Source organism: Cervus elaphus, chromosome 11 (genome assembly GCF_910594005.1).
Source record: "Cervus elaphus chromosome 11, mCerEla1.1, whole genome shotgun sequence".
Taxonomy (NCBI): domain Eukaryota; kingdom Metazoa; phylum Chordata; class Mammalia; order Artiodactyla; family Cervidae; genus Cervus; species Cervus elaphus.
The window spans coordinates 99,597,748-99,621,601 of record NC_057825.1 but is presented as its reverse complement, the minus strand read 5'-3'; the positions used below and the strand labels follow the sequence as shown (position 1 = coordinate 99,621,601).

Here is a 23,854-nt window from a genome sequence, read left to right as displayed (position 1 = left end):
GGGATAAACCAGTCCCCGTCAAGCTGACAGCCCGGGAAGCTGGTTAAGTGACAACAGGCCCCCAGGAGCCCGTAATTAACGCTGCCTGTAAGTAGGCCAGGCACTCAGCTTCTCCCGAGCACTGTGCGTCCCCAGTGAGGGTTTTCTGGAGAGCTGACACAGAAGAAAAGTCTCGAGAACTCGGTTTCTGTACGCCCACGGCGCGGTCATCTGAGGTGATCCCCCAGGGGAGCACCGGGGCCCTGGGCTGATTCCAATGCCAGCCCCAACAGCCAGCGCATCTGGGCTCGGTTGAGAGGCTGAGTCTGAAAGCTCTCCTGGGACAGAGCGGAGGCTTGGCGGGGTGGGGGGGGCGGGGGCGGGGAAAAGAGGCACAGGCCGGAAATAAGAGCAACTTTTCCATCTGCGCCTCAGAAGCCTCTTGACTTCACGTAGCCACTCTTCTTCTGGCTCCGTTAGTGCACCATGGGGAAACCACGCACACCCCCACAAGCCCCTCAGTCCTCCGGGTTCCAGCCCCTCTGCCACGGCTTCCTCGCCCCCTCCTCACACCCGCCAGGTCCCACCCGGGGCCTAAGGGAAGCAGGGTCTGCAGGCATCTGTCCTTGTTCATGCCCGCCCCGCCCCCAAATCAAGCTGCTAACGCGCACTCTGGGTGTTGCCGTGGGGAGACCCAAGTGACATCATCTGATGGGGTCCCGATTTCGGACATGGAGACCCCACAGGCCCACAGTGCCACAGCTCCCCATCAGCCTTAAATGGGGGTGCTGATTCCCAAAGAAATGTGAGCTACTGACCCATCACACACCCGAGCATGGGGCTCATGACATATTTTTTTTATTGTTGTTTAGTCACTAAGTCGTGTCTGACTCTGCAACCCCATGTACTGCAGCCTGCCAGCCTCTTCTATGAGATTCTCCAGGCAAGAATACCGGAGTGGGCTGCCCTTTCCTCCTCCAGGGGGTCTTCCCCACCCAGGGACTGAAACTGCACCTCCTGCACTGCAGGTGGATTCTTTACCGATGAACCACCAGGGAAAGGGAGGCTTAAAACCTTACTGTTTTTCATCCTCCCAACTCGGATTACTTAACTTCCTTCAGCACTTTTGTATTTAAACTTGCTCCGTATCACGGGTTTTAGCCAATCAGCTCTAGCCTTCATCACATAAAATTGTTATTCAGAGGACTTCCCTGGCAGTCCAGTGTGTAAGACTCCGAGCTCCCCATGCAGCGGGCCCAGGTTCAGTCCCTGGTCAGGAAACTGTTGCATCCCACATGTTGCAGCTATGAGTTCACGTGTGGCAACTAAAGATCCCGCATGCAGCAAGGAAGACCAAAGATCCCAGGAGCCACAACTAAGACTCAGTGCAGCTAAAAAAAAAAGTTATTTAGTCAACAAACAGTAAGAGAACAGAGGTGACTGAAGTTCTGGTCTCATGGAGCTGAAGGTTTGGTGAGGAAACAGACCATGTGGTGGAAGCTAACCACGCTGTACCAGGAGGTGTAAATGGCGTGTAAGGAAGGGGAGGGGGTCAGCGTGGTGCAGAGTGATGTAACGGTCGGGAGGAAGAGCCCTGCAGAAGCCTGGGTCCAGCCAGGAGCCCGTGTTGCTGGAGCTGGTGCCAGGCCCAGGGCTGGGTCAGGGTTAGGGCGAGGTGGGGATGGGGAGACATGGGAGGGGAGGGGACGGGCCTGTCCCCCGGGTTCCAGGGCAAAGGGGATGTTATCAGAGGAATCTGCCACATACGTAGTAGAAACACAAAATCCCATCAAGTCCACATTCCAAAAACACGAGCATTTCATTGCCCTCAGAGCTCACCCCAGAGGACCACGCCCCAGGGCCTCGAGGAACCCACCCTGACCCAGGCCACTCACTGCTGCCGTTCCGGCTCTCACACCTGTCTCCCCTCCAGACCTGCTCTGCTCTGGTCTCCTTCCTGCTCCTCCTCGGCTCCGCAACCCTCACTGCCGGCCCCGTCACTCTCCCTCTTCTCACCGCGCCCCTGGGGCTCAGGCCATCTCCCCCCACGGCCTCCCTGCACGTAACACAGCCTGCACCCACCCTCCACACACACACACCCCCATCCATCCACTCAGCACACATTGCACACACACACCACTCACACACCCCCCACCACACACACACACACCCATCCATCCACTTGCCACACACTGCACACGCACACACCACTCACACACCCCCCACCACACACACACACACCCATCCATCCACTTGCCACACACTGCACACGCACACCACTCACACACCCCCCACCACACACACACACACCCATCCATCCACTTGCCACACACTGCACACACACACCACTCACACACCCCCCACCACACACACACACACCCATCCATCCACTTGCCACACACTGCACACGCACACACCACTCACACACCCCCCACCACACACACACACACCCATCCATCCACTCAGCACACATTGCACACACACACCACTCACACACCCCCCACCACACACACCCCCATCCATCCACTTGCCACACACTGCACACGCACACACCACTCACACACCCCCCACCACACACACACCCCCATCCATCCACTTGCCACACACTGCACACACACACCACTCACACACCCCCCACCACACACACACACCCCACTCACACACCCCCCACCACATACACACACCCCCATCCATCCACTCGCCACACACTGCACACACACACCACTCACACACCCCCCACCACACACACACACCCCCATCCATCCACTCAGCACACACTACTCACACACATCCCCACCACACACACACACCCCCATCCATCCACTCAGCACACACTGCACACATACACCACTCACACACCCCCCCACCACACACACACACCCCCATCCATCCACTCAGCACACACTAATCACACACATCCCCACCACACACACACACCCCCATCCATCCACTCAGCACACACTCCCACAGACACACACCACTCACTCACACTCCCACTCCACCACATACACCCATCCATCCACTCACCACACCACTCACACATCTCCACACACATGTATGCACACCACTTATTCACACACACATCCCACAACACACACACAGGGCTCATACATCCCCACACACATGTATACCCATCTGTTCACGTATCACATATACACACCCCACACACACACACCACACCACTCACACATCCCCACACACATGTATACCCATCTGTTCACGTATCACACATACACATTGCCCCCCCCCACACCACACCATTCACACATCTCCACACACATGCACACATACCACTTATTCACACACACACAGGGGCTCGGTCAGCTCCTGGCCCACTGATCCATGAGCTGAGGGTGTGTGTGGGGCGCGTGAGGCCGTCCCCAGGCCACCTCTCCTCCCTGCTGTCCTCTGTAACTCACACCACTGTCGCCGTCTTGTAACACTACCGAGAGCCTTCCAGGCCCACGTGTAGGACAGACCTGCTCTGTGCCAAACCACTGAACCCCTGGTGTCTGCTAGAATTAGGTTCAGCTGCAAGTAACAAAGAGCTCCAAAACAAAACAAAAAACCCACCTGGGCTTAACAAAACTGGAGTTTCATTTCTTTCTGGTGTAAGAGAAGTTTGGAGGTGGCTGGGCCACAGTGTGCGGGGACTGACTGAGTGTGGGATCTTCGATGGCTTTGCTGCTCTGTTGTGCTCCACAGGTGCCTCTTCTCGGGACCACCTGGTGGCCCAGGATGGCTGCCAGAGGCCAGCCATTGCATCTCACCTCCAGGCAACCACTTCCTCCCTTTGCCACTTCAGTATGCATCCCTGCGTTGTCTGAGGATGCCAGGCCCCCTCAGTGTGAGTCAGGAAGGCAGCTGCAAACTGCCCTCTTAAGTTTCAAAAGCAAAAATTTGAGACAGATTCAGACGCAAACACAGAGCTTCCCAGTAACATCCCTGAACGCAAGGCCGACCAGTTCTCTCTACCTTTGGATTCCTGAACCTGCTATTTTGGGAATGGTCCTGAGGTCTACAATGAAATGAAGAAGACACCAAATGCTCATGAGCATGTGGAGCAACAGGAACTCTCAGTCACTCACGACGGGAGCACAAGATGGTGTGACCGATTCGGAGGACAGCCTGACAAGTTTCTTACAAAACGAAACATACTCTTACCGTACCGCTCAGCAACCACACTGCTTGCTGTTTATCCAGATGAACTCAGAAACTGCACATGAATGAAGCTGCAGCTTTATTCATAACTGTTAAAAGCTATGACACACCAAAGCCACCAAAATGTCCTTCAATAGGCGAATAAACTACATCCAGACAATGGAAACCCATTGAGCAATAAACAATCAAGTCATGAAAAGACATGGAAAAACGTCCAATGGATATTGCTACGAGAAAGAAGCCAGTCTGAAAAGGCTACATGCTGTATGATTCCAACTATATGATATTCTGCAAAAGGCAAACTATAGAGATGGTAAAAAGATCACGGGTTACCAGGGGTAGGGAGGGAGGGAGGAGCACAGAGAATTTTTAGATTGAAACTAATCTATCTGATGGGTCTTCCCCAGTGGTGCTAGTGGTAAAGAACCCACCTGCCAATGCAGGAGACATGGGCTTGATCCCTGGGACAGGATGATCCCCTGGAAGAGGATATGGCAGCCCACTCTAGTATTCTTGCCTGCAGAATTCCAAGGACAGAGGATCCTGGTGGGCTGGAGCACATAAGGTTGCACAGAGTCAGACACGACTGAAGCACGCACCCCGTGCGGCAGAGACGTGGCCGGATGGACACACACCATACGCTGTGCGGCAGAGTGCAGACCTCAGTTCACACCGTGAGCTTCCATTCATAATAATGGCTCAGCAGAGACGTCCCTGGTGGTCCAGGGCTAAGATTCCGTGCTCCCAATGCAAGCAGATTCTTCACCGTCTGAGCCACCAGGGAAGCCTACTGAGCCAAATAAATAAATAAAATTTTTTTAAGTTCTCTCATTTATTAAAAAAAAAAACAATGGATCAGTAATGGATCAAATTATACTGCACTAATGCAAGATGTTACTAAAAGAAACTGGGGTGGGGGAATAGAGGGGAACTCTGTACTTTCCCATCAATTTTTCTGTAAGCCTAAAACTACTCTTAGGGCTTCCCAGATGGCTCAGTGGTAAAGAATCTGCCTGCAATGCAGGAAATGTGGGTTTGATCCCTGGGTCAGGAAGATCTCCTGCAGGAGGGCATGGCAACCCACTCCAGTACTCTTGCCTGGAAAATCCCATGGACAGAGGAGCCTGGCGGGCTACAGTCCATGGGGCTGCAAAAGAGCTGGATGTGACTTAGCAACTGAACAACAACTACTCTAAAAAAATAAACAACACAAAGCGCTCTAAGAAAACAAAACCGAGAGGAAAAGGTCTCCCCACACAGCACCTTGAACAGTACAGCTCTATGGTCTGAGGGATGGCGGTGTGTTCTGGATTGGGGCCCCACTGGGAACCTAATACAGTGCTTCCTGGACTTGTCTCCCGAATTTGGAATCAGGGAGCAGCTTCAAAAGTTGTTGCTGCCTGTGTCCCACCCCCAGTGACTATGGTTTAATTAGCATGGGTGTGGCTTGGGCCGTAGAATTTTTAAGAATTCCCAAGTGATTCTAATACCAGCCAAGTTCAGCAAACACTGAGCTAAGAAGAGCCGTGGCACTGTGGGGCCCATCCTCACCTGCTCTGGCAGATAGTGTGGGTGGGGTAGGGGAGGAATCAAGGGAAGGAAGCCCCAGCTCCACATCACACCCAGGGTTTCCATCTTTGCACCCAAGCCAGCTGCCTGTGGCATCATCTAGGGAGGTTTTAAGGTACCTGCGCCCAGGCTGCATCCAGACCAGTACTGGAGGACCGGACCTTGGCCCCATACTTAGTAAAGCTCAGGCACAGCTAAGAACTGCAGCAGCCAGAATCAACCCGGAAGATGCTGGCTGAGTGAGGGCAGAGCACACGTGCACTGCGGCCCCCACGGGGCCAGCGGACCCCGTGTCCCGACGGTGGAGGGGCAGACAGGCAGCCTCTTCAACCACTGACCGCATGGGATGGGAGGAGCTGGTGGGAGGGGATGCAGATGTCCGCTGTGGGCAACATACATGGTCCCTGAGACGCATCCACCCATTCAATGGGTCTAGTCCATGTCCAGCTGTGTGCTCGGCTCTCAGACCTGCCAGGAACGCAAGCGAAGGCTAAAACAAAAGCAAGCGGAGACGTGGTCCCTGAGCTCTGGGGCTCACAGCTCACTGGGAGAGATGACATGAATCAAACAATCCGCGCATCAGCTATAAGCAGGGCCACGAAGGCTGGGAAAGGAGCGTGAGAGCAGAGGAGGGGCGGTGGGGGCGGGGGCAGCACAGACCGCCCTAAAGAGGCAATGTCAGCAGGCAGTGTCAGAGAGGAAGGGTGGAAAACGCAGAAGCCACGGAACTGCTGGGAGGTGGGAAGGGAGATCTGGGCAGAGAAACCGACATGTGCAAAGGCCCTGTAGCAGGAGGACAAATGGGGAGAGAGAAGGGCAGTGAGGCTGGAGCACAGGCGGTGAGACAGAGAAAAAGATAAAATGAGCTGGATCGGGGGTCAGGCTAACCACACAGGAGACTGTGCACTTCATACGAAGACTGTGAAGCTCAGTCTTTCTAGCCCCCTGAAAGTGAAAGTGTTAGTCACTCAGTCGAGTCTGACTCTTTGTGACCCCATGGACTGTAGCTCGCCAGGCTCCCCTGTCCATGGAGTCCTCCAGGTAAGAATACTGGCGTGAGGTGCCATTCCCTTCTCCAGGGGATCCTCCTGACTCAGGGATCAAAGCTGGGTCTCCCACATTGCGGGAAGATTCTTTACCATCCGTGCCCCCAGGAAGCCCCTTTAAGCCCCCTGACTACCTGTAAAATGGGAATATGACAGGATCTACTTGTTGGATGGTTGTGGTGATTGAATGATAGGCAGAGCCCGGGGCTCAGGGGCTGGCATGAGCTCTCTAGAAAAGTCAGCTCTTATTCTTAATGAAATCACGTTTATCATCACAGCAGACAATAATACGTTTCAAAAATGAGGCTCAGTTATGAAGCTGAATTACTGTTATTGCTGCATTCCAACTGGGGACTCTGGAGGGGCTGTGCTGAGCCAATGACAGTTTCAAGGGAGCCGGGGAGTGGGGGGCGGGTCTCCTGGGTGGTCCTCAAAGTGTCTTCCTGCCCATTTGGGTCTACATGACACTCGTGCGGCACCATCAGGGTCAGGATGGAGATTGAGTGCAGCTGGGCCCGCAGAACTGGGTCCCTAGGGCCTTCCCTGGTGGGCCAGCGGTTAAGACTTCACCTTCGAATACAGGGAGGTATGGGTTCAGTCCCTGGTCGGTGAGCTAAGATGACACATGCCTCCTGGCTAAAAAAACAAATCCTAAAACAGAAGCAATATTGTAGCAAATTGAATAAAACTTAAAAAAAAAAATCCACATAAAAAAAAAGTCTTTAAGAAAGAACTGGCTCCTGGACTGTCTCTCTGGGCCTGGGGACAGGGGCAGCTGCCCTGAGAAGTTCAGGAGTAAACGGCACCCACATACCAACACAGAGTGGGCCCTGGACCCCGTACAGAAGTGCTCCCCACCTGTGTGTGACCCACAAGCAACAAGGCTGTGGGGAGACCCAAGCGGCAGCTGTCCGCAGGCTGGGCCTCCACTCAGCTCCAGGAGGCTCTGAAAGGACTGCTTCCCCCGCCCCCCGCCAGCCCCACACCTGGAGACTGCCCGGCCCACTGTGGTAGGCGGAGCAGGTGAAGTGGGGACAACTCATAAGGCAGCGAAGAGCAGACAGTGTCAACCGGATCTAGAGACCGAGAAGTTTTTGATTGCTTAAAAACCATGTGAGAAAACAGAAAAAAGAAAAACAAAACCCAGCCATCTGAGAATAGGGTGAGAGATAAATGGCCAAAATAAAACACTACAGAAATTAAGAGGAAGTACAGAGAGTATTTAGAACATTCGTGCTGCTTAGTTCCTTCGGTTTATCTAATGATCGCTGATTCATAAAGAAATACATTAAAAATGTATTTATTTTGGTTGTGCTGCACGGCATGTGGGATCTTAGTTCCTCACCACGGACTGAACGCCTGCATTGGCAGCTCGGAGTCTCAACCACTGGGTGGCCAGGGAACTTCCTATATTTGGTTTTGATACTAGCTATCATTCTGAAAGGCCACTGTGTACCAGGTGCTTCACATGTGCTTCACTTACTGTTTAGCCGCTAAGTTGTATCTTTGCGACCCCATGGACTGCAGCACGCCAGGCTTCCCTGTCCTTTACTATCTCCTGGAATTTGCTCAAATTCATGTTCATTAAGTCAGTGATGCCATCCAGCCATCTCATCCTCTGTCGTCCCCTTCTCCTCCTGCCTTCAATCTTTCCCAGCATCAGGATCTTTTCCAATGAGTTGGCTCTTTGCATCAGGTGGCCACAGTATTGGAGCTTCAGCTTCAGCATCAGCTCTTCCAGTGCTGACTTCCTTTAGGGCTGACTTCCTTTAGGAGTGACTGCTTTCATCTCCTTGCAGTCCAGGGGTCCCTCAAGTGTCTTCTCCAGCACCACACTGCTAACACTGAGAAGAACGCTCAGTGCTCAGCACCTGCCCCTCAGGTGAGAACCTGGTACCTGACTGCCGAACTCCACCTGGGTCCTAAGGCAGCCCGGACCTGCTGCATGGTTTTCCCCACCCAAAGCCCAAAGAAGGATATACAAAGGGGAGCCCAAAGAAGATACACAGATGGCAGCTGAGGCAATGCAAAGATCATCATGCTACAGGGAAATGCAAATTAAACTGCAATGAGCTACCACTACATACCTCTTAAAAAGACTGACTGCACCAAGTGGTGGGAAAGACGTGGAGCAACTGGAGCATGGCTGGGGGGAAACTGTACGGCAACTTTAGAGAAAAATAGGGCAGCACTGTCTTAACAGCCTAAACACACATCTACCATATGACCCAGCCTATTCACACAGAGATGTTCACCCTAAGGGTCCACACACAGGCTTACATAAGAACGTTTATGTCGACTTTATTTTAATAGCTCCCAAACTGAAAGCCTGGAGAAGGCACTGGCACCCCACTCCAGTGTTCTTGCCGGGAGAATCCCAGGGACGGCGGAGCCTGGTGGGCTGCCGTCTATGGGGTCGCACAGAGTCGGACACGACTGAAGCGACCCGGCAGCCGCAGCAAACTGAAAGCAACCAGTATGTCCAATGAGCGGTGCCTAGATGAACACGCTGTGGGACTGCCCCACAAAGGAGCACCACAGAGCTAGCGACTGGAACCAACTACTGATACACACAACGGCGCTGGTGAACTTCAAAGTAACTGAAAGAAGCAAGACAAAAACACCAGTACCTACTGCATGGTCCCATTTATGCAAACCTATGGAAAATGCCTGGAGAATCCCATGGACAGAGGAGCCTGGCGGGCTATGGTCCATGGGTCGCAGAGAGTCGGACACGATGGAAGCGACTTAGCACGCGTGCAGGCGTAGGAAATGCAAGCTAATCTGGAGTGACAGAAAGTAGATTGATAGTTTCCCAGGTATAAAAGGGGAGAGGGATGGATTAATGACAAAGAGGCACCAGAAAGCTTGAGAGCCCGGGACAACGGACATTATTATTTTGATCATGGTCAGTGTTTTATGGGTCTATGTTTGTGTTTTGTGTGTAAGTGGTGCATGCTGAATGCATACAGGTTAAGGTATGTAAATTATGCCTCAACAAAACTGTCTTTAAAAAGATGAGTTAAAATGTAAATTTAAGTGTTGATGTTTTCTTTTCACACCCGGGGTGGGGGTTGTTTCATCTCCCTCCACTCTGGAGAGGACCCTGTCTGGCTCCTTCTCATACCCAGGGCGGGGGGCAGCTGTTTCACCTCCCTCCACTCTGGAGAAGACCCTGCCTGACTTGTGCCGTGTGGCCTGTGGCCTCTCCTGACATCCAGGAGACAATGGGGATGAGTTACAAGAGTAACTCTCCACGGGAGGCAACTGCAGATAAATGTCAACGTGACAGAAGAAAGATGGTGTGAATAAACCCGTAAATACAAGAACACACACTAAGTGGATTGTGCATTAATCCCGCTCCTGAAAATCATTACAAGAAGCTGTTGATTATGAGGAGAGGAGAGGGCTGTGGGGAATGGGTGGAGAGCTGACGTTCGCTTTTCAAATACCTTTCTCTTGTCCTATTTGAATGTTCTGCGCTTGATGCGTAGAGCACTTCTGAGAAAATAAAAACAGGTTTCGTGGCTACTGAGATTATTGGTCATCTTTTGGCATTATTCTTTTTTTTTTTTTAATCATTTATTTAGCTGAACTGGATCTTAGTTACAGCACTCGGAGTCTTCTGATCTTCATCGGGGCATTTGAAATCTTTAGTGGCGGCATGTGAACTCTTAGTTGGGGCATGTGGGACCTAGTTACTCGACCAGGGATTGAACCCAGGACTCCCTGTATTGGGAGTGCTGCGGAGTCTTGGCCGCTGGACCACCAGGGAAGTCCCTGTTATTTTTCTTATAAGAAGTAATCCTATAGATATTATCTGGGAGGCAGGAAGGAAGGAGGGTTGAAAAGGAGGAAGGAGAGAGGATGCAAGCAATGACAGAAGAGAAAGTCACCCACAAAATGGGGCACGTCCAAGAGAGCCCCAAACTTGCAGTGACTACAATCCTGGAGCTCTGGGCACAAAGGGAAAACGTGTGATGATCAAGGGAGGCAGGACAAAGCTTCCGAAGACACTGCTCATGAAAACAAAACAAGTTTGTTCTGAAAGCTAAATGTCACACCCACTTAAAAAAATATCCAGAGAATGTCCCGGCCAGGGTCGCTTTATCTTGATATATTCTCTCCCTCCTACGCAGCTATCACAGAAGCTGGCAGGGAATCGAATGAGTAGGTCAGAACGAACCACACTGTCTTGAAAACTAATGGGAAAGAAGCTACACGTGGTTTATTTCTTGTCCAGTGTTTTGATCTCACTGACAGAGCTCCTCTTCTCCGGGCACTGCTGCCTACTCAGTGTGATTTGCCCTGGGTTACTGGCCAGTGCTACATGGGCACGGCTGAAGCATGTTTGTTAAAGAAACATGAGGTCATTTCTCACCAAGCAATTAGTTGCACAAGAACATGTTTGCTTTCAAAATCAAACTCTGCCATTAAAAAAAAAAACTGTTAGTGTTAATAAACGAGTTCAGCAAGGTTGCAGGATATAAGGTCAATACAGAAATACTCTGTTGTATTTCTACACACCAGCAAGGAATGATCTGAAAAGAAAATGAAGAAAAAAGTCCCACTTATGATAATATCAAAAAGAAGAAAATAGTAGGTATAAATTTAACAAAAAAGTGCAAGACTTGTATACCAAAAACTACAACACAATCTTAAAAAGAAATGAAAAAAGATCTAAAGAAATGGAGAGATAGCCCATGTTCATAGACTCAATATTATTAAGATGGTAGTAACTCTCAGTCATTTATAGATTCAACACAATCACTATGGAAAACCCAGCTGTCATTTTTGGCAGAGGCTGATTAGCTAATCCTAAAATTAATACGGAAATACAAGTGACCCAGAATAGCTAAAATGATTTTGAAAAGAGTGAAACTGGAGAACTCACACTTCCCAATTTCAAAACTGACTACAAGCTATGAAGGAGGAGAAGGGGACGACAGAGGATGAAGTGGTTGGATGGCATCACCTACTCAATGGACATGAGTTTGAGCAAGCTCCAGGAGTTGGTGACGGACAGGGAAGCCTGGCATGCTGCAGTCCACGGGGTCACAAAGAGTCAGACATGACTGAGCAACTGAACTGATGATAATCAAGAATTTGTGGCACTGGCATTAGGACTAGAACTCTCAATTCTATGTATGTATCGATGGACTAGAACTGAGAGTCCAGAAATAGACTCACATATCCATGGTCAACTGATTTACTGATTTTCAACAAGGGTGCCCAGATAACTCACTGTGGGAAAGCACAGTCTTTCAATAAATGATCCTGGGACAAGAGCATCTCCACATGAAAAAGACTGAAGCTGGATCCCTATCTCACATTGTATACAAAAATCAACTCAAAATGGATCAAAGGCCTAAACGGAAAGGCTACAGCTACAGAATTCTCAGAGTAAAACATAAGAGGACACCTTCATGACCTTAGACAAAGCAATGGTATCTTGTTTGACATCAAAAGCACAGGCAACAATAGAAAACAGAGCTAAATTAGATTTTACCAAAATTAAAAACTTTTGTGCATCAAAGGCCACCACCAAAACAGTAAAAAGATAACCCACAAGATGGGAGAAAATATTTGCAAATCACATATCTTTTAAGTGAAAGTGAAAGTTGCTGTCGTGTCTGACTCTGCAATGCTATGGACTATACAGTCCATGGAATTCTCCAAGCCAGAATTCTGGAGAGGGTTGCCTTTCCCTCTCCAGGGGATCTTCTCAACCCAGGGATCGAACCCAATTCTCCTGCATTGCAGGCAGATTCCTTACCAGCTGAGCCACTGGGGAAGCGCAAGAATACTGGAGTGGGTAGCCTATCTCTTCTCCAGTGGATCCTCCCAACCCAGGAACTGAACCCAGGTCTCCCACATTGCAGGAGTATTCTTTTACCAGCTGAGCTACCAGGGAGGGATCTAGTATCCAGCGTATATAAAGAACTCTTGCAACTCAACAGAAAAATGCAAACAATCCAGTCAAAAAACGAGTGAAGCATCTGAATAGACACCTCCTCTAAGAAGATACACAAACGGGCAACAAGTATAAGAACAGGTGCTGCACGTCCTTAGTCATCAGAGAAAGGCAAGGCCAAACCACAGTGAGGTATCACTTCATGCCCACTAGTATGACGCCTACCAAGAGATGGACAATAACAGATGTTGGCAAGGATGTGAAGAAACTGGAACCCTCATACATTGCTGGTGGGAAAGTAAAATGATGCAGCCCCTTAGGAAAATGGTTTTGCAGTCCTTCAAAAAGTTAACCAGAGTCACCCTATTACCCAGCAATTCCACTAGTAAGCATATACCGGGGAGAACGAAAAACATATGTCCCCAAACACCTGTGTGGGAATGTTCATGTGTGCTTAGTCGCTCAGGCGTGTCCGACCCTCTGCAATCCCATGGACTGTAGCCTGCCAGGCTCCTCTGTCCACGGGATTTTTCAGGCAAGAATACTGGAGTGGGTTGCCATTTCCTCCTTCAGGGGATCTTCCCGACCCAGGGATCGAACTGCATCTCCTGTGCCTCCTGCATTGCAGGCAGATTCTTTACCCGTCACAGTAGCATTATTCATAGTGGCCTCGAAGTGGAAATACCCCAATAGTCCATCAACTGATGAATGGATAAAATGCGGTATATCCATAAAATGGAATATTATTCATCCGTCAAAGGAATAAAGTACTACTACATGCTACAACATGCATGAACCTTGAAAGCAACATGCCAAGTAAAAGAAGCAGGCACAAAAGGTCCCATATTATATCATTTCATGTATATGAACTGTCTGGAATAAGCAAGCCCATTGGGACAGAACACATATTCGGGGTTGCCAGGGGAGTGGGACGGGACTACTGATGTAAGAGGCTTCTTCCGGGGGGTGATGAAAATGTTCTGGAATTAGACAGTGGTGGTAGTTGAACAGCTCTGAATCATACTGAATCATACACTTTAAAAGGGTGAATTATATGGCACATGAATTGTATCTAAATAACAACAATGGCAACAACCATCTGTCCTGGTCTTGCCAAATGTTAATAAAGCTTCACGATGCCTGCAACGGCCCCCACTGTCCTCCAAGAGATGGCCCCAAATGTCCAGTCTTCTCTTCTACTCGGCCCACTCTCCCCACTTCCTCGTCTTCATGCCTGCTGCTCCCAGCTTGCCCTGCATCTCTCCACAGCCAGGGCTATGCCCAGGGCTGCAAATAGTAGAACTATGTTCCACCTTCAGTAGAATAGAGTCTGCAGATGGGCTCACAGTGGGGGTTATCTGGGTTTCATTTTTTAACTGAATTTGTAACCAGCAGGAGACTGCACATACACACGCGTGTTCTGGCTACAATAGATTCTGTTGGCTGTCAATCTAGGTGCCAGGCTTCCCTTTGTCCCTAGAAGGGAACTCCGGTTTCACCTTGTGTCTGCTCCGGGAAAGCGGGCCCGCCCCCAGCAGAGGAACTATGCATGCCATTCGTCTTCGTAGGTAGTGGCCAGGGGTGGCTACTGGGGCTCTGAGTCACAGCAACAGGCTCTGGCTCTATTAGCAGAAAACAGTTTTATTATACGTCAGAAACCAACTGACCTTAAAGTTCACGAAGCTTAAGCTCCAGACACCTCACCTGCATGGCCCTGTGAGTGTTCTAGGTTAGGCAGGGAAGCCGAGCTGCAGTCAGCAGGTGAACACGAACAGTTCTGAAAAATATCCTATAAAGAGACTGAGCGCAAAAGGCCCTGAGACTCCCAGGATTTAGTATTTATCCAGTACAATTTCTTGACTCATTCTCAGTAAACACTCACTTCCATATTTAATTTTCCATGTAATGAATTAGATGCTTCAGCTGTCAGAATTGCAGACAAAGATTTTAAAGCAGCTGTTAGAAGTATGCTCAAGGTGGTAAATGAAAATACGCTTATATCGAGTGAACAAATAAGAAATCCCAGTAAAGAAACAGAAACTATTAAAAAAGAAACAATAAAGAACTAAATGGAAATCCCAAAACTAAAAATCCAAATATTTGCAAGGAGGTCGGAAAAAAATGAATCTGCTGTACTCTACTCTGGAGGTGCAGGATTCATGAGGTTGAAAATTCTTCAGACCTAGTCCATGTTCAAAGGGTACCAGTAGTTAGAATACAGGAAAAGGGTCCTCTAAAGCCTGTGATCCAGTTCTGTGTAATGAAACAAAATGGAAAGGATGTCCTGACAAAAAGAGAGAAAAAGTACAAGAAGCAATGACCTCTTATCACCCTGTCCTTTCTGCCTTGAATACTGCTGTCTTGTGAGAACATGATGATGCTTGGAGCAAAGCAGTCATTTTGCAACTTTTGACGGGGAGTGGTGGGAAGCGGGACACAAGCTAAGCCAGAGCCCTGAGCGCATAAATCTGTTGAACATACTATGGAACAACCTGTGTCTGGATTTCCTGTCATGTGAGATGATAACTGCTCTTAACTGGACACCTGTTACTTAGTCTGAGCACATCCCAACTAAGACACAGCTTCTCTTGAAAATGGAGAGATGTGGCAACGCGGTCCCTGCCAGCCTCCTTAGAGAGGGCAGGAGCTCTCTAGTTACTGATCGCACTTGGTCCCCACTGCAACAAAGTTTGCAATCCCTGCCCTACACACCTGCTGAGAGATGGATCCATCAACTGCTCCCGCTTCTACAAAGCACTTCCCGATTCCCGCCTCCTCCACCCCAACCCCATCCAGCTAGAAGTAATTTCCCCACAGTTCAATCTCTCCCTCCTTTCTGTCTCCTATTGTAATTGGACATTTAATCCCCTCCCACTTGACTGTCAGCCCTCTGAGGGCAGGAACCATGCCTTATTCATCCCTGTATCTCCTGCTCTCTGGTGAAGTCCCTGAATATATATGGGAAGCACTCAAGGTTTGCTGAATAAATGAATAAACACTCCTACCACTAAGAATGTCAGTGTTCCAGAATATCCCACTCTCCAAGTTCATCAGGTGATGTGCGTTGCTTCTCAATCTAGGAAGACGATTCCCACCTTATTCCAACCCTCTAGCGAATTCTGGGCTCTCAGCCCTCAGTCCTAGTCACCTGGGGCACACCTATGACAGTCACCTCTGAAGCCTGGATCCCAGCTCCTTCCAGAGGCCCGGACTTGTCCCTTACTCAGGAAGCATGCGGGGATAAAGACAATTGTGTAAGACCTTTCCCAGGATAATCTGGGGAGAACTTCTGGTCAACCACAAATTCCAGGAAAAAACAGAAATTTACACACATACAAATCCCCTCTGCTTTACAAGAGAAAGGCTAGGCAACTTGAAAGCTCACATCCCCACCACAGATCCAAAGACCCCGGAGGGCAGCACCCCCACAGGGGACAAGGACACTCAGCGCCCCTCAAGGTGCTGACGACTCTGAGAAGCACAACTTCCTTCTGCGTCGAGCCTGGGTCTAACTTAACCGTACAAATGCTGCCTGAACTGGCAGCTGATTTTCAGTTCCAGCTCTTGGTAGATTCTTTCCTGGCACCTGACTCTTGACTCTGTAATTGGCCTTTTGTTTTTCAAAATTATGTAAAAAACAGGTAACATAAAAATTACCATCTCAGGCATTCTCAAGTGCACAGTTCAGTAGTGTTAAGTACATTCACATTGTTCTGCAACCTTCATCACTACCCATTTGCAGAACTTTCTCATCCTCCCAAACTGAAATTCCATACCCAGGAAACACTAACCCTTCCATTCTCCCTCCCCCAGGCCCTGGCAACCACTGTTCTATTTTCTGTCTCTATGAATTTGACTACTCTAGGTACTTCACATCAGAGAAATCCTACAATATTTGTTCTTTTGTGTGTGACTGGTTTATTTCACTTAGCATAATGTCCTCCAGGCTCATCCATGTCGTAGCATGTGACAGAATCTCCTTCCTTTTTAAGGCTGATTAATACTCTGCTGCATGTATAGGCCACATTTTCTTATCCATGCATGTGGACGTTTGGGATTTGGGTCACTTCCTCCGCTGGGCTGTAGTGAGTAATGCTGCTGTGAACGTGCACGTTGTGTGTGCGTGCTTAGTCACCTCAGTTGTGTCCGATTCTTTGCAACCCCAAGGACTGTAGCCCACCAGGCCCCTCTGTCCAAGGGATTCTCCAGGCAAGAATACTGGAGTGAGTTGCCATGCCCTACTCCAGGGGATCTTCTTGACCCAGGGTTCAAACCCGTGTCTCTTCTGTCTCTGGCTTCGGCAGGTGGGTTCTTTACCACTAGCGCCACCTGGAGAGTTCGCCACTGTGAACACGGTCGGGGGGGAGGGGGTGGCGGGGCTACTGATATCTACTCCAGTCCCTGTTTTCAGTTTTTTTGTGAATCAGACCTTTGCCCAAATCAATCAAGATCTTGACCTTGGGCATGGCATTCTGGGGGCCAGTCTCTATTCCAAGGGGAGGGAAAAAGACATCCCCCACACCACCCCTACACATGATGCCAGGAGAGCTGCTCTGCAGTGGAGGGGCCTCCAAGCTGAGCTGAGACTGGGACCGAGAAAGCCATCTTGGCCCCACCCCCTCCCAACGAGAGCGAATCAGGGACAATGTGGCCAAGCAACGGAGAGGAATGGAACGCCCCCTCTGCCTCCGTGTCTCTGAGGGGACACATACCACTGCACAGAGGAGAAAGAGTGGGACAAGGGAGGCCTCTGTTCCCCAAAAGGGCAGGCCAGCCGCAGAGGCGGCCCCAGGGGCGCAAAAGGGCAGCCGGGACTGCAGGGGCAGAGGTTATGTAAAGGCAGAGGAAGCTGAGACTGGCGCTATTCAGAGGACCTCAGTGAGAGGGGTCCCAGGCGTGGGGGTAGGGCGTTGGGGAGGGGGGAGCCGGAGGAGTCTGGAATGCTCTCATCTGACAGATGGCCCCTAGCTCAGCCAACTCCTCCAGGAGGGGAGGCAGAGAGGCAGAAATCCAAGGGGCTGGTGGCCGCTGGGGGTTGGGTGGGGTTGGGGGTGGTTAATGGCACATCGTGGGTCTATAACCTCAGCCTTCAGAGCTCACTGCTCCCATGTTTTAGTGGGAGTGTGGGTGGACTGCAGCTGGTGGGCAAGGACGCAGTCTGGACACCTGTGGGTCCCTCCCTCTGTCTGTCGTAAGCAACTTTCAATAGGTTACATGATATTTTTTGGTGCCAAACTGTCTAGGTTCAGGCACCAAATGATGACAGGCTGGGAAAGGTGCAGTCACTAAAGGGGAAATTAATTGCGTTTGTGCAACTCTGAACATCTTAGAAGTATAAAAACGACGAAGCATACACCTTACGTGTCAGGACCGAGACTCAAGGCTCTCCCCCCAGCCCCATCCAAACTTCGGGGCTCCGCCAACGCCCTGGGAACTGAGGAGGGCTGCTGCTTGGGGCTCAGCTTCGGGAACCACCCCCACCTTGGTGACTCCAACCCAGAGAGCTTCCCTGATTCGATGCAGAGGCTCCTGCAACCCTCCCAAGCAAACTGGCGCTCTCAGTAAGAAACTGGAGGCCAGCTGTCCCCATAAATCCAGAGAACCCCCCTTCCAGACTGTTCTGGGATCCTAAGGTTGTGAAGTCAGCCTGGACTTGGCCCCTGTGACGTGATTCTGAGGCCAGATAAGGTGGCAAGAAGCCTGTTGGCTCAGCTTTTTCCTAATGCTGGAGCCAGAGCCCGAGCAGGCCTGCTGTCTACATGTCCCCCAGTGATGCAACACCCCCACCAGCACCTGCCTGTGGGCTGGACTGGGGGCAGAGTCAGGGTGGGCGCTGAGCGCTGAACACTGGGTGGGGCTGCCGGCTTGGGCGCCCAGAGTGCAAGCTGCCACCCTGCACTTCTGTCAGGTACTAACCGGACTGACGAAAGAGCCCATCCAGGCTGAGGTCCCACAGGAGACCAAAGGCTCTTGAAGAAGTTTCTGGAGGCCATGTCAGCAGCTAAGAGGAGAAAAAAAAAACAAATTAGTTGGGTCATCACTATGGAGTAACAGCAGTAAACCTTTATTACACCATATTAAACAAGTCCCATTTAATCCTCACAAATGCACATGATAGAAGGATGCTGTCATTACTGCCACTTTGCAGATGATGAAACTAAGCTCAGAGAGCTCAAGCGACTGTCCCAGGGTCACAGCAAGTAAGGAGCAAAGCCAGGATCCAACCCCAGGTCTAGGTGACCTGACAGCTCCTGCTCCGGCCACCTCCCTGCGTGGGAGTCTTGTTCCTTTTGCCGCTCACTCCCTGAGGCCCCAGCCATGCCCCTCAGGGTAGGCAACCGTGCAGGGAAGGGAAAGAGCTCAGAAGCATTAACTACAGTAAGCTGGACAAGGTCAAGTTGGCTTCTCTTCGTGAGCCTCACACGGCTTCCAGGTCAGCGCCTTATCTCACAGGCATGGGTGACCTCTGACTCTGCAGAGACCTTTCAGGACTAGGGCTCCCATCCTCAAGGGCTGGGAGGTACTGCTGGCCGAGGGCCCTGAGCTGAGCCTAAGGAGAGTCCCTCACTCAAATCACTCAAGGTCACACACCACCACCCCCACCACCCCCCACCAGAGCAGTCTTCCTGATAACCGGCCAACGCAGGGGCTCCAAGGCCAGGACCCTTGCCTCAACTGGGACAACTCTAAAGAGTAATCCCCATTCCAGGGCCGTTGCCCCACTGCCCAGGACTAGCCGTGACCTCCCTTGCATTAGTTTTGCTCCTGGCTTCCCTCTCTGCCCCCATTTGCTGCCTCCTTCCCTCACAGGCAAAACTGTCTGCTTCCACAAGATCTAAGACACCAGAACTCTGCCTCCCGCTTCCTCTCCTAACTTCTTCATAGCTAAACACATGATCACTCCCCAACAAGAACGTGAATTCAGCGACAGCGTATGCTTCCAGGCTTTGGCCTCCAAGGCTCACCTGGGAAGTCCACTCTAGAACTCCGAGGATGAGCTTACAAAATTGGTGAGCACTAATGCTGAAGCCTGAGCTTCCCACGTGGCTCAGTCGGGAAAGAATCCACCTGCAGTGCAGGAGACTTGGGTTCAATTCCTGGGTTGGGAAGGTTCCCCTGGCAGATGGCACTCGTGTTCTTGCCTGGAGAATCCCATGGACAGAGGAGCTTGGTGGGCTACAGTCCATAGGGGTGCAAAGAGTCGGACACGACTGAACTGACTGAGCATGCACGCAAGGCTGAAGCCTACTCCCCCAGTGTCCACTGTTCACCCCGCCGAAGCCCCAGGAGTAGGGAAGCTGGCAGGCAGCAGGAACTGGTTCCCATGGGGACTCAGGAGGCCCTTCCGGAGATGTAGTTGAGGGAACAGGGTTGGAGACGTCTAACCCCCAACCCTTGTCTCTAGCATTAATCCCAGGTATGTGTGCGGGCCCCCAGCAGCTCTGTGGTCCTGCTCCCTTAGCTGTCTTTGCTTGGGGGTGGTCCCTTAACCCCTCATAGGCCAATTAGACTCCTCTTCCTGAGGGTTTATTTGGGCATAGAGACAAGCCGAAGTCTGTCCTAGGGTTCTGACCTGTCTTCAGTGCGATTCCAGGTCCTGTGAGGCCCAGCACTATCCCTGCCCTTGGATCCCATGAACCACCCCTGCAGCTTCACAGGAGGCCCCCAGCACCTCCAGGGACCCCCACGGATTTGCGCTTCTCTGGAGTCCTCCCCAGCAGCGTGAAGCACAGGAGCCATGTCTACCTGGGATGTGTGTGCATGTCAATCACTCAGTCGTGTCCGACTCTTTGTGACCCTACGGACTGTAGCCTGCCAGGCTCCTCTGCCCATGGGGAAGTTCCAAGCGCCAAAAGAACCTAAACCTCGGAAGTGAAGCATCAGAGCCCATCCTAAGGCCTGCAGGGTGGTCACGTGAGGGGCAGATGTCAGCGCCCTGCTCCTTCTTTCCTTCCAGAGACAGAGATGTTGGGCGGGGTCTCCCCGAGAAGACGTCCCCAAGGCCAGGTGCACCCTTTGCATGGATCCGACTTCAGCTTTTGTTTCTCTTTCCTGAGGATGGAAAGCCTGACCTCTGGGTTCATTCCTTCCCGATGGTGTTCAGGCCCTGGGCAGAGCAGCAGGCTACGGGATTTCCCCACTCGGCCTTCACTCGGGACTGCTGAGCCCAGCTTACGGAGGGAGAGACGGAGACACGGAGCCGCTGTTAAATGACGGCCCATGTCACACAGTACCGGGTGGAGAAGCAGGGCTGGGGGTCCTCGGCTGCCGCACCCCTCCCCCCACAGGCGACAGAGGCTGGGGCAGGGACCAGGCGGGGCTTGGGCACGCCTCCATGCTGTGCCAGGGTCACACAAGGACCCTCTTTGGCCGGCATCGCAGACTGGCTCCGTGTCTGTCGTGTGCTATGCAAGAACAGAGAAGCTGCACGAACAGGACAAGGGAGAATGGCCACTGTGTCCCCTCTGTCGCCTGGGGCCTGGGGCAGCGGCAGGGAGGGGCAATGGGGAAGGACACCAGTGGGAAGGAGAGAGAGCTGGAAGGCTGTTTCTGGAAGGCAGCCAGTCTGCTGAGGCCGAGGAGTCCCAAGAACGATCCGCCCCGCATGGCGGCTCTAATTTACAGCTGGGGTCCAGGCTCCAACTGGCAGGAATGAGACCAGCTGGAGCTTGGGACCTGCTGTCCCCGGCAGAGATGGTCCAGAGTGGGGGCCAAGGCCTCATCCCCATGCCCTGCGTTCAGATCCCAGCAGCTGGTGCCGAGGCTTTCCCTGCTGGCCACTCCTCACTGTCTTTCTCCATGCGGAGGTTCTGAGCCTAGGGCAGAAAGCATGTCCCCCCAGGGCAAAATGTTCTGGCAGTGACCAGAAAGGAAGGGAGGGGAAGACAGAGCAGCTGTTCCAGGCTTTTCCAGCGGACCCACAACTCCACAGCGAGCACCCCAGCTCCAGATCCAGGAGGGCCCTCACACCTGCAATGTCGCTGCCCGTGGGACGAGGGCCCAGACCTGGGACCTGGACAGCCTGCACACAATGGGAGCACCTGGTGAGTGGGAATCACAGAGAGGCAACACCCTGCAAGGCACACGCTCTGGGGGGTCCCGGTGTGAGGCTACAGGCCGGGGCCTGCACCTTCCTGACTCCATCATCACAAGTCTCCCTCTTTCCTCCCGCCTCAGCGAGGACCAACCCAGCAGCCCCCAAGGGCAGGAGGAGGATGGGGGCCCAGCCCTGCCGGCCAGCAGCCCTTCCCTCAGTGTTGGGCCAGCTCGTTCTCGCCACCTAGCGGCAGCTGCGGTCCTCACCTGTAACAGCCACCGGAGCAGGGGCATGGGGTGGTCGCCTGTGGGCAGGTAGATGCTGCTCAGGAGGCCCTGGCGCAGGAAGGTGAGCTGCCGGGCTGGTGAGGAGCTGCGGGGGCAGAAGGACAGAGGGGGAGGTCAGGGAGGCGACCCTCCTCTGTGACCCTCTCAGTGAGGCTGAGCAGGGGCATCCGGATTTCAGCTTCCCCGGGACTAGAAGCAGTCACCGCTCTGGACAAAGACGCTCGGTGCAGGCAGCTGCTGGAACAGAAAACAACCCACAGCGCCATTTAGAATCATCTGCTGTCCACTAACACATCTCATAATGTCGTTTGCTTTTTTTTTCGGCCTTGCCCTGCCAGGCTTGCAGCATCTTCACTTCCCCGCCAGGGCTAGAACCCGGGTGCCTGGCAGTGGAAGTGCTGAGTCCGAACCACTGGAGTGCCAGAGAAATTCCCCTCTCAGTGTTTTACACAGAGGACTGGGGAGCACAGTCTGTTTTTCCAGCATGATGGAGGGGGAAACTGAGGTGCTGACCAGTTTTGAGAAGGGTCTGGGTTGTGATGAGGAGCGTGCCCGGGAGCCTCACCTCTTAGCCCGGCTGCAGCCGGGGGACAGGATTACCCACCAGGCGGCGTGGGGCTGGCGTCTGGGTCTGGTTACACAGAGCATGTCTGCCCCATCTTGTGTTTTTCCAAAACAAAGGGGACACCTGAGAAGACGGGAAAAGAACAGACGGGGGCCCAGGATGGGGAAATCTGGGGAAGGAAATAACTGAGGGTGGCAGAGGAGTCTCGGGAAACCATGCAAACAGCAAGGGTCCTGACGGGGCGGGGGGACCCCCCGTGCTTCTGGGGCCATGACTGCATGGCGAGCTGTCAGGCCTCACCCTTCTGCCCTGAGCTGCTGGCGTGGGGAGGAGCCCTGCTTTGAGCTCACTGTCATCTTAGGAGATCATCTGGACCCATGGGACCCTAGATCCCTGGACAACAAGGAGTTGATATATTTCGTGTGATTTCAGGGCCTCTGGTGGGAGGTGCTGGACTTCACCCCCGTCCTGTGCTCCTGGCATTCTGGGGAAGTTGGTTTGGGGTAGGATTCTCCCTGGAGAACAGAGAAGACTGGCATGCTGAAGTCCATGGAGTCACAGAGTCCGACACGACTCAGTGACTGAAAAACAGCAACCTAATACTCTCTCTGAGTCTGGTGAACGCCTCTTTGCTCTCTTTCCAGATAATGTCCTAAAGGCAACTAATAAGGATTCCAGATAAATGAAACCGTTAACTTCATGTCCATTCTGCTAACAACCAAATCCAGGCAAAGAACATTTCGGATGGCATTTGAAGTCATGACTCTAGATAGAAATTTCTTCGGTCGGCCCACCCTCCTCCTCCTCCTTTTTAAAAAGGACATCATATTTTAATCTGCCAGGAACAGAATGCTCCAAAACAAAGATGCTCCTCCAAGCCAAGTTGCTGTCTCTTTGAGTATATCCAGGCAATTTACAAATTGTATACTTTTTCTCCCCCCCCGCCCCCCGCCACCAAATCATTTAAGTTCAGAGGAGAAAGCAGCTTTGTTCCTGTTTGTGAAGCTGACCGTTCTAAAACAGACCTTTATTTGTACATACAAACACGTGTGTACCCCAGGGCTGCTGGCACACGCCACTTCTGCCCCACGTGCTCAGTCACACAGCCACGTTCATGGGCTGACCCCGGCGATGCCTGTGTGGTTCATGTACAGCCCCTCAAATGCAGACAATAGCCAAGCCAGCCATGTCTGGAGGACCTCACAGATTGGCAGGGCCTGGCCGGAGGCCACGTGGAAGGAGGCCGGCGCTCCAGGGACTCTAAGACGACGCTGGCTCTGGCATTCTGCTCAGGGG

The 23,854-nt window shown here is 51.9% G+C and overlaps 1 protein-coding gene across 3 annotated transcripts in view; it reads right to left on the bottom strand.

The window, feature by feature from the left end:
* Positions 1 to 23,854, bottom strand: part of FAM178B (family with sequence similarity 178 member B) — a 104,938-nt gene that overhangs the window by 55,456 nt on the left and 25,628 nt on the right. For 2 of the 3 annotated variants that reach the window (XM_043918682.1, XM_043918680.1), the window contains exons 7-9: positions 22,559 to 22,681; positions 21,973 to 22,078; positions 18,586 to 18,670 (exon numbers count right to left, since the gene is read on the bottom strand). In XM_043918682.1, coding sequence (XP_043774617.1) covers positions 18,586 to 18,670; positions 21,973 to 22,078; positions 22,559 to 22,681 — 314 coding nt within the window. The remainder of the gene's footprint in view (positions 1 to 18,585; positions 18,671 to 21,972; positions 22,079 to 22,558; positions 22,682 to 23,854) is intronic. The other variant, XM_043918681.1, reaches the window with a different exon arrangement.